At 35.2% G+C, this 15,741-nt stretch overlaps 1 protein-coding gene across 2 annotated transcripts; it reads left to right on the top strand.

Annotated features, from left to right (window-relative positions):
• The first annotated feature begins 581 nt into the window (after nucleotides 1-581).
• Nucleotides 582-9,839, top strand: LOC134266994 (uncharacterized). Of its 2 annotated transcripts, none has more exons than XM_062749221.1 (7): nucleotides 582-847; nucleotides 5,977-6,074; nucleotides 7,695-7,849; nucleotides 7,948-8,060; nucleotides 8,172-8,311; nucleotides 8,553-8,781; nucleotides 9,571-9,839. In XM_062749221.1, exons 1-7 carry the CDS (start codon nucleotides 726-728, stop codon nucleotides 9,584-9,586), a joined length of 873 nt encoding a protein of 290 aa, XP_062605205.1. In that variant the 5' UTR covers nucleotides 582-725; the 3' UTR covers nucleotides 9,587-9,839. The 2 variants fall into 2 exon arrangements, with proteins under 2 accessions (XP_062605205.1, XP_062605204.1); XM_062749220.1 differs by having other exon boundaries at nucleotides 584-847; nucleotides 8,553-8,768.
• The last annotated feature ends 5,902 nt before the right edge of the window (nucleotides 9,840-15,741 follow it).

Below are 15,741 nucleotides of genomic sequence, written 5' to 3' on the forward strand. Positions count from 1 at the left end.
TTCTTTTTCTATGTTGGTTGGAATTTTTTTTTCTACCCCTTCCCCCCTTTCAAAATCGATGCTACTTCCGTGACATGTGTAAATGCAGTACATTAATAACTGTGTAATAATTCAACATCTGTAGAAACCACCTGATAGATACACAATACAAAAAAATCCATGATTTTTAGCCGGGCTTATTGCTCAAAGAGCAATAGCCGGCTTATGGGATCCTGTTCAACTTCCTGTTCAAGGCAGGATGTTGACCCAATAGTCGCCAAATTAAACTGACGTTCTGAAATATAGTGTATCTACTTGTAATCGCTGTTGAAACAATTTATACTCATAATCTGATTAATTAAATGTGAATATAAACTGTACTGTAATTATTATTGTGCAGTTATCAAAAATACATTTGTTCTTAGTAGAGAACTTTTAACAAATTCCTACGCATAGCCTGGTTCCCTGTCCCTGTTTTGCTTCGTTTACTCTGCGTCACTGCCTCGGCAATGGTGAGACAGGGTACCAGGCTAAATTTTCCACTTATTCGGCAAACCTAATCAGCCAAGGAGTCCCTAATGATGCAGGTGTTAGGCCTACACAGTGCCCCCCCTAGACATCGCCAGATTTCGTTTCTGGAGATAAACAAAGAAGACGCCATATTACACAAGGTATTAGGTATACTATACGCGATTGCGGTATGGCGTTCTCCATGGTCAAATTATACAGCTGGTACAACGAAACTTATGCGGAAATCGGAGACTGCCGTACAATCTGACCACGTTTTAAAGTTTGTGTATGACAAAGATGCGCAGTTTATAAGGGGAATTGTGCAAGCCTCCATGCGAGACCGGAGCTACAGGTTACTGTAAGTTCATCCCATTTCTTTGAGATTTTTGGAAGAATGAAAAGTTTTTTTTTTAAGTCTTTGCCTTGCCAATGACCAAATAAATGGTTGACTACAGTATCTGAAGAAATTTTAAGGAGTTGAATGAATGTCATACAGACCTCTGCCTATGGCTGCTAAATCAAAGCTTTACAGTTTTATGTGAAGAATTAAAAATATATAGGAGTATGTAAAGAAATGTTGTAACTGTAAATGGAAGTAACTTTTCTCTATTTTGTTCAATTATAAAGTATGAATTTAGACCATCCAGCCCCTGCATGGGTTTTAGTTTCCAATTTTTATAGCCATAAAATGACTTGGAGTTGTAAAAGGGGTTTTTGAAGAAAAGTAGCTTGCACCCCCATCTTCAATAGAACTCCATTTTCCATAATATTTATTTTTTTTTATCTCTTGAAGAAAAAAAAAATGTAGAGCAAGTTATTGAGTATATTGTTTCTCCAAGGATGAATCCAGGATATGTCTTTGTACTCTCATGTCATCCAGAACTTGTGAATTTTTTCCTCATTTTCCCATTTATTTTCCCATTTATATATATTTTTATTTAAAAAAAATTAAATAAGACACTTTCACCTTGTTATGTTATTTTAAAAAGTTGTCCATATAATTTTGAAGCGATATGAGCAAAAATAAATCGATAAAAACTAGTGCTAATTGTAACGGGGACCGTTACAGATGTTCCCCAAACGCTCCCCAACTCCCTTTTGGTGCCATATTCCCTGTTATCTCTATTAAATAAGAAATACTTTATGGAATTTAGACTTAATCAAGGTCTTCCAAGAAAAATACAAAATATATTAAAAAATAGGCATTGCACGCGTGTTCATGTGCGTAACAACCATATTATCTTGTCTACACTATCTCAAATTTTAATAATATCAAAGCATTTAATCCAAAAGTATTAAAAAATGCACTCATTCGAGTGTATTTTTTATTTTACTCATTTCACGTGCACGCACGTGCAAGCACGTGCATAATGACTACACCTTCTTGTAGGAGTCCCTTATATTTATCCAAGTTCTAAATCCCATCCTGTTTGGTTGAAAAACAAGAGTTATAGCCATTTGTAAGTTTCAGCCATTCAGATTGCAGCACACGTGCATGCGCGTGATTTCATGAATATTTTCTATATCATATTTTAGGATATCGTAATGCATGACTATGTTTTAAATTTCAAAGCATTTCGTCAAAAAACAAAGGAGATATAGCCATTTAAAGTTTTAGCCAATCAGATTACAGCACGTGCGCATGCGCATGCTTTTATTAAAATTTTAATATATCTTGCTGTAGATCTTCATAATGTAGGGCCATGTTCAAAATTTCAAAAGATTATGACAAGAAACAAGAAAGATATTGAGACTTTAGTTTCAGCCAATCAGAGCAAAGCGCACGTGCATGCGCGTGAGATCTTGCTATTTTGACCATGCCATCTTGTCTATACTAATAATGTATCCTTACATTATGAGTTTCAAAGCATTTTATCAAAAAATAGAAAAGTTCCGACTATATTTATTATATTGGTTATTTCAAGTGTTGCACGTGCGCGCTCTTGCAAGCACGTGCGCGCAAAATGACCTTGATTCCGCAAATCTGCATAACATGTCTACTTACCCTAAAAAGGATTTACCTACCTCGGACGAACAGTTTACAAGATCATTCCCGGACAAAAAAGTACCCAGGAAGAAGAAGAAAAATAATAATAATAATAATAATAATAACTAGGGCTAATTGTAACGGGAACCGTTACAGATGTTCCCCAAACGCTCCCCAACTCCCTTTTGGTGCCATACTCCCTTTAAGCTTCATTAAAAAACGACAAACTCTATGCATTTTACACTTTAACAACGTTTCCCTGAAGTATACCGAGTATATTCAAATTTTAGCCTTTGCACGCGTGCAAATGTAAATGCATGTGCGTAATGACCATATTCTCTTGTCTACACTATCTATATACATTAATATAATAAAATAATAAAGCATTTAATCCAAAAGTATCAAAAAATACGCTTCATCAAGTGTATTTTTTATTTTATCCATCTCATGTGCATTCACGTGCATGCATGTGCATGATGACCTTACCTTTTTGTAGGAATCTACTATGTCTATCTATGTTCTAAATCCCATCCTGTTTGGTTGAAAATCAAAGGAGTTATACCCATTTAAAGTTTAAGCCAATCAGATTGCAGCGCACGTGCATGCGCGTGTTTTCATGATACCTGCTACATATTATATTGTAGTATATCCTAATGCATGACTATGTTTAAAATTTCAAAGCATTTCGTCAAAAAACAAAAGAGATATTGAAATCTTTGTTTCAGCCAATCAGAGGGAAGCGCACGTGCATGCACGTGAGTTCGTGCTTATTTGACCAGTTCATATTATCTAGACTATTAATATATCCTTATAGAATGAGTTTCAAAGCATTTCAATAAAAAATGTAAAAGATATGGCTATAATAAATATATCAGTCATTTCACTCATTTCACGCGCACGCACGTGCATGCGTATGCGCGCAAAATGACCTGCGTTGTGCACACCTACACTTGACACCTATTAACCCTAAAAAGGTTTTAACTTAGTTGGGTGAACAGTTTCTGAGAACACTCGCGGACAAAAAAAGTACCGGAGAACAAAGAAGAAAAAAAAAAATAATAATAACTAGAAAGTCTGCTATTGCAAGCAATAGCATATGTCGCCCCGTACTGGACAAGACTTTCATTTTAATCATCACTAAAACAAAAGTCCATTAGCTAAGTTTGAACAACCATCGAGTTGTATCATTCCTTTCCATTGTAAACGGAAGACCTTAATTGGGTACATCCCACTTATTATTTTTAGAATCGGTAGGAGAAGAAAGTAGTGCAGGAAAATTACAAGTTCCAAAATTTGCAGACTTGCATAAAAGAAATCTGGCAGATGTACTGAACTGAGCCTCATACTTGTTAATTGGCAGTTTCTTTCCTATCATAAAAGCTTGGGAAATGTAATTTATGAAGAAGATCAGCCGAATTATTTTGTGTATTGTAACGCCAGTGAGAACTCTGAAATTTCCCTCTTTCACTTTCATTTTAGAGGTTCTACCGAAAAACGAATCTGACATGCCACCATCAATTCGAGCATTTCTGCATTGCAGAGAGCTGATGTTGTTATGAGAAGATAAATCATGTGTAAACTTTCTCAGTTTAGCGGAATCATGAACAGTTTCGGCGATATGAATGTTTTGTATACAGAGGTGATCAAGGCTTCGGGAACCTGCAGGGGTGGATCAAAGGATTTATGAATGAATAAAAACTATGGAAATGACGTACCAATTTTTTAATTTATACTTGCACTATCTAATGAAATGAATAATATACAAGTGATAGATATACAAGAAAACGCGAAATGATAATAAATGCAGCTGACAATTGTTATTTTTTTTTATATAGATAAAATAAAATATTTATAAATTCAAGAGACAAAACAGAAGGAGAATGAGTGATGGCAAAATATGACATGACGGGAACTGAATTTTATGAATGAATATTTTAAAAAGTTACTTGTAAGTTGTATATGTTATATCTGTGTATTCTACTTGGCTGTGTGCTTCAAAAGGGGGGGGGGGTCGTCTTGAACATAGTAAATAGCCATAACGTTTGAACGGTAAGTACTAGGGCTTTTATATTTCATATATGTAATCCTTGTGAAAAGAACTTTTATTGGATACGACGAACTTTGACCCTTTGACCTAGACCTTGGAGAACACATGTGTACATCTAAATCTTTTTTTATGTTTCGTTTCTATGGCAACTGTGAACGACTCATTACAATTATTTTGAAAGTAGAAATCACTTTGACACATTGCAAGGAATAAACATTGAAAGTTTCAAAACGATTGCCTGAGTAGTTATTGAGAAAATCGAAATTAAAGAATTTTAACACTCACCTGGTTTCCATGGCAATAATCGATTATTTGAAAATTTTAAATGCGAGGCGCACAACTACAGATACTAATCATTAAAATAAGAAAAGTTTCATTACGAACGTTTAAGGGACCAGAGAGAACACTCTCGGACAAAATTTGTCGCTTTTTACAGGTTTCCATGGCAACGGTAGACATATTGGAACTGAACGACCTCACTGCACAACTACAACCAGTGATCGTCCTTTGAGGAAAGTTTCAGGAAGATTGTCCCAGCCATCTCCGAGAAACAGCCTGGATAAAAAAAACATGCGTACAATATCAATATGTCGTCCCCGACTTCGTTCGGGGCGACATAATAATAAGAAACCGAGTAAAAACAATATGTTCCCAAACTCCGTTTGGGGAACATAATAATAAGAAACAGAGTAAAAACAATATGTTCCCCAACTTCGTTTGGGGAACATAATAACCTATTGCAGATTTATTAAGAACAGGTGCATGTGGTGGACTTTGATCCGCTCCCGTATAAAACAAAAATGGCGTCGTACAGCAGACGCTTCATACTCGTCGTAATTTTCGTTAAATAATGCAAGTAGAAAAATTACCATGGATAATTTCGTTTAGTATCATTGCATGCAGGAGAATATTCATTTGATTTGCACCAAAACATGACTGATTCTGTCAGGAAAATGGAAAGCTAGCCGAAAATTCTATGGCATGTCCTGTCGCACGACTGCTTTTTTGTGCGTTTTCAAAGACTTGATATATCAATGGTGAGTTTATTAATTCTAAACAACTTTTTCTTTCTCCGAGACGATTTGGGGTTTTGAAAAATTGTGTAATTTATATATTTTGCAAAAAATTTACAAATAAATACCGTTTGACAGATTTTTAAACGTAAAAACGAAAATTGGCAATAATGGGGACGGCAATAATGGGTGTACTCGCACGTTATATGTTTTATCCTGCCTATGCAATAAATCCAGAACAAACCTCTTTCCGAATTTCCTTGACTGAAAGTGTCTTTGCAATGTCTTAATACATAATAATAAATTAATTTACAATTCTTTTTTTTTCTCTCTCCACAATTTTCAAGTTTCCATGTAAACATGCTTTTTACTTTTAAAATTGATAGTATCAGATAATATAAGTAAAATTCTAGGTGGTTATTTTTTTTTTATTTTATTAGATTACTCTTGGTTCTAACTACACAGTTGAACAGAGTACCTGTGAATGTGTACATGGGATGGACAAATGTCACCATAAAGCCAGCATTCTTCTCTATGGGTAATTTATATGCAATTTATGTAATATGTAAATTCACTTGGTCTGTTTTAGGTATGCTTTACCAAATTTAATGTTAAATAGAAATTATATCAAAACATGCACACCAATATATATACCCGGTATATACAAGTGTGCAGTTCACCATGTGACTGTAGGTAGCAGGGTACTATTCGTGCCCTGGAGCCTCCAAGTCCACTACCTTGGCATATATAAGCATACTTGTAACTATAAAATCTAACTTTAGGCCCCAAGACTATAATATAACTTAGTAAATTTATGGAACATGTTGATACAGGTACAAAAATGTCAGAAAAACTGATGTACGCCAGAGTTGGATTAAGCATCCAGAGTGCGCCACCTCGTCAAACTAAGACGATGGAAGAACTTTTTCCTGCACCTGACAGGTTTATAAATTACAGGTATGCATTTATTATGACTGTTTCATGAATGGTGCAAAATATTAAAAATGACAGTACCCCAAAAGTGAAAATATAAAAAATAGAAAAATAGCACATTTTTTATGGGCAATTATACACTTTTTTCAATGGATGGAACTGTATCTCTCTGGTCGTCCATCCTAATTTTTTCAGACCAGCAAGCTACAGATCTGCAGCTAGCATGGTATATGTAAAACCATTCAGTGTTGTATTATGCTCCATTTTTCAACTTTTGTCAAAAATTACTAGGGCAACAAATAGGCCAGTCAATGATAGGGACAGGGAGTTCCTATATCAGAAATTGACAACTGTAGGGAGATTTTCAGGTTAATATATTTGGTGTTTTATTTTAGTGTCACATTGTTTACGAGTTTATTCTGTTGTTACTTTTTTGAAAATTTATACTGTGATAGGATAGAATGCATATACACACATGTATATATATATATATAAATTCACAAAACACCTAACTAACTCATTACACCCGGACTTTGGACTTCAGATATTTAATGGCTTATTTGACATTGGACTGAAATTCTGACAAGATGTGCAGTCTTTCCATTCTTTTTGCTTTTTTTGTCTTTTACATGTTTAGTTTTGTTCTTGTCTCTTTTGTTTTTGTGTTGACTTTGTTTTAAACTTTTAATTATACATTTATACTATCAATTTCAATTCAGAGTGAAGTTTTGCATCAAGTCACAATCTTTTTTGACAGATGCATTCAGCGTAAACAATTCATGTGATTGATAAACTCATATTATCAACCTTGACACAGAAATAGTCTGTTGTACAAGCAAACAATCAAGGATTAGAAGAAAGTTCCAGTCGTAAAGCTTGCGGTTAGGAGGCGTATACTATTTACCTTGAACGCATCTGTCAAACTAGAAGATCGTGACGTAATATAAAACTTCAACTCAACTGCAACCTTTAGTAAAATGTTTAAATATTATTCACCCTATTTCTCATACATACTTAAAGGAAGTTATTTGTACATTCTTTTCACATGTATAAATATTGAAATCCAAAATTTATTTGAAGTAGTATTAAATAAAATAAGTTTGAAAAAATATTTAACATATATACCAGTATTAAGAATTGGTGATGTAACTGCAATACAGGTTTATTGAGTATTTGTTGTCTTTTTCACTGAGGGTTTAATATTTTTGTTTAATTAAATCAACAGCAATGCATTGGATACTATCCCCCGAGCCGCCTGTGCCCACACTTGCAGTGCCTCTAGTTGAAGACCTCATCTCTAGCCAGGAATTTATTTCTGCAGAGAATCCAATCGCTTGGATGAAGCAAAAATTAATGATAAATGAGCAAGAAATCCAACAGGTAAAGACAAATGAGTTGCATAATGAAATGACAGAATAGAATGTATTCTGTTTCATTATGAATGTTGTTTAAGTTTTAAGATTTTTGTCATGTTTTAGATTGCCTGTCTTACCACTGGTCAAAAGGAAAATTGCATGTGGTCATCTGTTAGGAAGAATAGATCAACAGCTTCAAACTTTGGTTGTGTTTTGGCAGCGATCAAGAGAAATAGGTATACTGGTAGTTTACATGCCTTTATATGTATATGTAATTATAAATGATACTTGTAAAAGCAGTTAATTATAAAATCAAAAATATTGAAAGTTTGCTCCTTATATAACAGATATCCTGTCTCCTTATACAAAAGATTATGCTCAGCTTATGATCTGTCAAAGAAGGATGCCATTATTTGGGGGACGTGCAATGAAAAAGTCGCAATTGAAAAGTATAGAACTTTTGGGGATGCAGTTGTAGAGCCAACAGGTTGGTATATTTCTTTCCTAAGCAAAATTTCAATTTCTTCAAAGCAAATAAAAATTGATGATACATAAAATTTTTTCTTGAGCTAATTCATTTAAAATTCAGTTATTAAACTGAAGTTGAAGATAATGAATATAAATATACTGTTTGTATATTCTATTTATAACAAGTCATCAATGCATAAGAAAATCAGAGTGTTGCATATTAATGCTATTTTGAAACTTTATAATACTGTTCATATTAGGTATCTGGCTACACTGTAATGGGGTTCTTGGGTCAAGCCCCGATGGACTCATTCGTTGTTCTGCTGCATTCGGATTCAGCTATCAGAATCCAGGACTCGCTGACATATTAGAGATGTCAAACGTTAAGCTAGAAATACTGGAGGTGAAATGCCCCTTTTCAGCAAAGAATATTACAATTCCAGAAGCTATTGAAAAAGTACACGATTTCTGCCTAGGTAATAATAGTGTGTATGTATTTGTTTGAATACGTTTCATGTACTGAGATATTACTTTAAATAATTCCAATATATTAGTTTGGATAAATTTAAGTACAATTTAGCAATTGTTAAAAAAGTTTTTTCCTTCTGTTGTAATGTTAGTCCTCAAGGCAGATGATTTGCCTTCTCACTTTATTGTACAGTAAGGAACAAAATACTTATACATGTAAATATTTATTAGTTAAGGTCAAGATCTAGTAAATGAATTTAGACTGATTTCGTGGTGCTATATCCATTATGACGTCATAATCAATTTCAACTTTCTTTTTCCCGTACTTTACGGCTTTAGCAGATTTATGTAGAAAAAAGGGTACTTTCATGGCATTCAATTTGAAATCATATGAAAAGTAATCCGGATACATATATTAAATTTGACATTATTTCAAAGAAGAGGCTGTGAACATACAAATTACCGTTTTCTGAGAGACTGTAGGCAATCTGGATACATTTCCTTTGTCGAATATGAAAAAAAATCCCATATTAATGATTGGTTTTCTTAATTTTTCATTGAAAACAACTGTTTAAAATATGGTTTTTCATCTTGTTTACCTACAATTATGACCCGAAGCACCTAATTTGGCCAAGATTAAGGTATAGTGCATCATTAAAGGAATTTATTTCTCAAATTTGATAAATCTGTAGGCGTCTTTCATTTACTAGATCTTGACCTTAAATAGTTTTGTCTTATATTAATGATTGAGGCACCAATGAAAATTCTTATTCTTTAAAAATCTTCAACATATATATTTTTTTCATATAGAGGTTCAGGATTTTAATGGAGTCAAGTCCTTCAAGCTATGAGAGAACCACCAATACTATGATCAAGTGCAAGGACAGCTTCATATAATTGGGAAATCCTTGTGTGATTTTATGGTCTGGACACCAAAAGACTGTGCGATTGTGAGAATTAACAAAGACATCAATTGGGAGATCAACATATCTGTTTTGACAGACTTTTATTTCTGTAAATTTCTCCCGTATTTACAACAGCTATAAGATATAACATTAAACATGGTGAAAACATTTTAATTTTAATATCTTAGTTATCTACACTTGCAAAATTCTGAGCAAATTCCTGCATAAGGGGATCCTGAAAATTGACTAAAACACAGCATAATTGAAAGACTTTTGTAGAAATATATCTAAATTGCTGCGGAACATGCCTTGAAATTTCATAATTCTTAATACGCTCATTTGCTCTTTCAACATGTATGCGTGACTTAGCAATTCTTCGACATAGTTGGACCTCACTGGAAAGGGAGGAATATTTAGATGTACTCCTTGGGGGCAACAACTTGTGAATAGTGAACCCTTTGTCTGCTAAGATCATATCACCTGGAGATAACTGTTCTAAGACTTTACAATGTTCTACAATTGCAACATCAGATGTGCTGCCAGGGTGCAATTTAGTAATAAATACCAAAGCACCATTAGGTGCAACACCTGTAACACTTTTAACAGTGTGAGAATTTTTGTATCCGCTGTATGTGCTGGCCTGCAATCTCATATCATTCCCTGGAACATCCTGGGTGATTTCTGTTGCATCAAGTACTATTCTACATGAACTAAAATCCCCAAAACTTGTAGGCATAGACCCTTGCACATTCGTCAAGAAATTTTGTGGATGTAATGATTAGGTTCTTTAATTGTGCTCATTGGATTTAAAAATTCGAAGCTTTTATTAGTTTCCATGGAAAGGGGGGAAAAGTCAAAATTCTTGAACTTCGATTTTTAAATCAAAGTACTGAAAGTACAGATAGGTTTGATGGTTGTCCAAGTTTGAGTTCTAGAAAAATGTCCATCCAATTGAGCTAAAACCTTTTTAAGGCTAATAGGCATGTTGTGTAGATGTATGGAACAAAGGTCATTTTGTGTGCATACGCATTTACGTGCGGATGCGTGCAACATTAAATGACTTGTATACTGAATATTGCTTTAACTTTTACACTTTTTTGATGAAATGCTCATTTCATAAGGATATTATATAAGGATATATTAATAGTGTAGATAATATGACATTGTCAGATTAGCACGAAATGATGTGCATGCACGTGCACTTTGCTCTGATTGGCTGAAACAAAAATTTTAATATCTCTTTCTTTTTTGATGAAATACATTGAAATTTTAAATAAGTCATGCATTACGACAAGTCATGCATTACTACAATATGATATATAACAATAATCATGAAAACATGTGCATGCATGTGCACTGCAATCTGATTGGCTAAAACTTTAAATGGCTATAACTACTCTAGTTTTGAACCAAACAGGATGGGATTTATAACTTGCATATGCATGCACATGCGCTTAGCTCCGATTTTAAAATCAAAGTACCGAAAGGACTGATACGAGTTGATGGTTGTCCAAGCTTAGCTAATGGGCATAGTATTACTGATGACAAAATGAAAATTCTCCAGTTCGGGAAACATACGCTATTGCTTGCAATAGCAGACTTTCTAGTCATTATGTCGTCCCGAACGAAGTTGGGGATGACATATTGTGATTGTATGCATGTTTAAATACATCCTCAGTCTATCAGTAATATGATCATTTTTCTGCTAACTGTTGTTGTTGAAACGCAGGTAACAAAATTCGATGATAATCAGCATGCACAAAATTTTGCTGGCTAACTGTGACCTCTTAGCTTCGGACGTAGGAAATATTGATGCTTAGTAGTGCCTGACGCCATGGCATAAGGCAAGAAAAAAAATGCTCAATAACAATAAAGAACAAGTATATAAAGCTCAAAAATAAAAAGATAAAATCACCCTTATACTTCATCAAAGTTAAACCTATTGTTCTTATATAAAATTTAACGATGCTTTTTCATTCGCTGCATCTAATAATTCCTTTTATCATTCATACTTTAACTGAAACCTGTTCTTTTCACCTGTGTGCTGTTCTTAAGCCCGGCTTTCAGTACTTTCAGTACTTTGATTTTGATAGCTTTGTGGCTTCAAGGAGGGGGGGGGGGGCATAAAGAAATTAATACCTCTTTTAAATGAAGAAGTGCGCAATATCATTAATCAGTCGAGCTGTATTTCATTTGTTTTGATAAACACATAAAAAAATTAATAGTCTTATCAAACATTTTATTTAACGAAATCTATATATTACAGTGGTATATAATTTTTACAGCTGTCTTTAACGGTCCCGACATACTAGTATATAATCAGTCTTTCGAAACGATTTCGTCGAGCCAGCAACAACATGGACGCAGCTATTTCTACTTACGATAGACTTAAGATATGTCTAAAGCTGTCGTAACTTTATGATAATTCTTAAGAACTTTCTTAAGTTACGATACTTTCGAAAACCCCACATAGTCTTAAGAATTGTCGTAAGTATTATCTTAAGACGTTTCTTAGTCCTAAGATAGCTTCGTAAACATGCCTGCAGGTTGGGAACACATCCCCTTTAGCGAAACCGTCTCGCTATTTTTAAGCGCGATTATCCCTCTTTATGCCTAGGTCACATTTCCCGGCCGGTAGCCGTAGACCGGTGGTAATCGTTGGTAATCCGTGATGTTAACGATGCCCTAACATCGGTCCACATCGGCCTAGTAGTCCTTACAGAATCAGTCACATTATCCAGCGATGGGTATTCGATGGGCAACCAATGCCTTTTATGATAAAAATGTCGTGGTTGCCGGCCGGACTTTCAAAGGCCCAGCGAAGCATTGCTAATCATAAAACGATGTTCCAAGATAATCGGCCGATGCATATTACATCGCTCATACATTGGTGAACATCGTTCGAACATCGGTTGACTACGGGCCAATGTTTGGTCGAACATCGACCGATGATCGGCCGTTATCTGTTGGACACCACTCAACCCCCCGATTCAACGGATATTGGACGATGCTCGGCCATACATCGGCCGATCCGTGAAAAATGTGTTAATGATGGGTTGCCGATGAGGAGCGATGTGAGGCATCGTTGGAGACATCGCTGAATTTTAACTACGAGTTATGTCCTACCGATGACCCCACCGATTCGCAAAATGACCTCAGCCACCTTCCGATCACTAGTGGTGCCCGGCCGGCAACCACGCCATTTTCATCAAAAAACGCATCGGTTTCTCATCGTAAACCCCATCGCTGGATAATGTGACTTATACTTTAGCGGAAGAAAAAACATTACCATAAACGGGAATTTTGTTGTTTTCATTATTAAATAATCAAAAAGCTCGTGTGTATTGAAAATCCCGGAGAAAGCTGCATTGAAGCGTGAATTAACTACAAAAAACTGACAATATTGGTTAGAAATTTTAGACAATCACTGCTGCGTGTGAGAATAAGAAGCTGAAATCCACGTGAAAATCGGGCCTTGTTAGCGAAGGTTTCAAGATTCACAGTCATATATGCATTTGAAGCATATAAAAATATGTATAGATATCCAAATTATATTCGTTAGGGTCTTATTTTTCCATTCTTGTAAAAAAAAATAAAAATAATGTTCTTCAGTAGCCCTTTTCACAAAAATTCTTACGATTTACTTCTATCGTAAGAGAAAACTTACGATTCTGTCGGGTTTCACAAAGATTCTTACGAGATTCATAAGTGTGAAATCCATCGTAACTTTACGACAGCCTCTACCCACTCGTAAGTCTAAAATATTTATCGTAAGTGTAAAATATTTGTCGTAAGATAGAAATAAATAAACAAACATGGCTGCGTTTTTGTTGTTGTTTGAGAACGAGAGAGCTTTGCGAAGAGAGAGCGTTTTTCGGGACAGAGGGAACCCTATTGACAATTTTACGCAATCTCCCATGCAATCTCCCATGCAGAGTTGTCGTTCGTTTCTCTCTCAGACAATGAATATATGAGCCGATGGTAGAGAGTGAATTTTACGGACACCGAGTTGATAGGTATCGTTTCCCTAGTCGATCAATAACTGGACTAACTGATTTAATCAAAGACAGAGTACAACATCCCACCTCTAGATCCCATGCCATCCCTGCACTTGTACAAGTAAGTTCTTCAATTATTTATAACTTTCTTGAACTCTTGAAAGAGGAGAGCTAACGGTAGTCAATCATTTCGTCCTGCTATGGGGCGTTTCGCCGCTATTAGCGATTCGCACCGAGACGATTTGCCCTAACAGACCTTTCGCTTTTATAGACACGCATATAATCTTCTTTAATCTAGAATAATAAAGATGTGTATACATGTATCTGTTTACATAGTTTGTACTGGCATTATCTAATTAATTATATGAGCAAATACATCTATATAATGAATTTAAAAATATATTTCATTTCAATGAAGTATATAACGTTACCTATATATTCCATGTGCAGATATAAATTTGTGTTTTATGCAGTGGGCTTATTCATATTTCAAACTTGTTAAAACTTCATGCCTTGTAAGTTGTAACAGTGTGAGTTAGTCCTTTTTGCAGACTTCATATTTATACCCCCCCCCCCCAAAAAAAAGGAAACAGTTGTTAAGGGTCATTAATTAATTAAAAATACAGAAGTCACAGAAGAGGTAAAATTATTGTTAACAAAGGATAAGTACCATTTTATTAATCAATTTAGCATGAATGGTCTTTTTGAGTGAATCTTCAAATTCCATCTCTGTGACATATACTGAAAACAGGAGGCCTGGGACCATACCACTCACCTGTCAGTGAGCATTATGACTGTGAAAAAAGCAAAATCCAATTTTGTACATGCATTGAAAAGATTAAATGTTTAAGTTGACTTTTTTAGGTCACCTGAGTAACTCAGGTGACCTATTGCTATCCGTTTTCGTCCGTCGTCGTGCGTCGTGCGTCGTGCGTCGTGTGTCGTGTGTCGTGTGTTAACATTTGAACATTTTCAGCTTCTTCTCTGAAACCACTGAACCAATTTCAACCAAATTTGGTATACAGCATCTATGGGTAAAGGGAAACAAAAATTCTGAATTTTAGGGTCCCCGCCCCCCTAGGGCCTGAGGGGTGGGGCCAAAACCACTAAAATTATTGCAATCTTTAAAAATCTTCTTCTTTACTCCTGGACATCAAACAGGCAAACTGTTGGCATAAATGTAATGAGCATTGAGTCCTCTACCAAAATTGTGAAATTCATGGCCCCAGGGTCAGGGGTTCTAGTGTTAGGGCGGGGCTCAATAGATTATATAGTGAAAATGCATTATTTCTTTGAAAATCTTCTTCTCTGCTCCTGGGTATTAAATAAACTAACTAAGCACATAGTTATGATGAGCAAGAGTGCATTTTCCAGATTTGTGAATTTTATGGCCCCAGGGTCAGGGTTTCTGGTGTTAGGGCGGGGCTCTATAGATTATATAGTGAAAATGCATTTATTCTTTGAAAATCTTCTTCTCTGCTTCTGTGTATCAAATAAACTAACTAAGCACATAGTTATGGTGAGCAAGAGTATCTCTTCCAGATTTGTGAATTTTATGGCCCCAGGGTCAGGGTTTCTGGTGTTAGGGGGGGGGGGCGCTCTATAGATTATATAGTGAAAATGCATTTATTCTTTGAAAATCTTCTTCTCTGCTTCTTGGTATCAAATAAACTAACTAAGCACATAGTTATGGTGAGCAAGAGTATCTCTTCCAGATTTGTGAATTTTATGGCCCCAGGGTCAGGGTTTCTGGTGTTTGGGCGGGGCTCTATTGATTATATAGTGAAAATGCATTTATTCTTTGAAAATATTTTCCTTTGCTTCTGGGTTTTGTGCCAATGATCCAAGCATACATACATTTATGATGAAGAATGGTGCATCAAGCAAAGTGGTTTTTTTATGCCCCCAGAGTCAGAGAGGGGGGGGATGGTTACATATCTGCTCTTTGGTATTAATCAACCATTTTATGACAACATTTTCAAAATTTTGAAATACTGGTATGTGGCCCATGGATCAGTGGTTCCTTTAGGGTGAGATACACAACTGGGTATAAAATGGAAGTGCATTTTCTTTTTGTT

This window comes from Saccostrea cucullata, unplaced genomic scaffold (genome assembly GCF_032062105.1).
Source record: "Saccostrea cucullata isolate Sc308-1 unplaced genomic scaffold, CSIRO_AGI_Scuc_v1 ctg9724, whole genome shotgun sequence".
Taxonomy (NCBI): domain Eukaryota; kingdom Metazoa; phylum Mollusca; class Bivalvia; order Ostreida; family Ostreidae; genus Saccostrea; species Saccostrea cuccullata.

Excerpts from the sequence above, each read along its gene's own strand:
- LOC134266994 (XM_062749220.1), top strand. The coding sequence starts at position 726 with ATGCGGAAATCGGAGACTGCCGTACAATCTGACCACGTTTTAAAGTTT. Across the intron at positions 6,075-7,694 it reads GCCAGCATTCTTCTCTATGG|CAATGCATTGGATACTATCC; the intron begins GTAATTTATATG and ends TTAAATCAACAG. Across the intron at positions 8,061-8,171 it reads GCAGCGATCAAGAGAAATAG|ATATCCTGTCTCCTTATACA; the intron begins GTATACTGGTAG and ends CTTATATAACAG.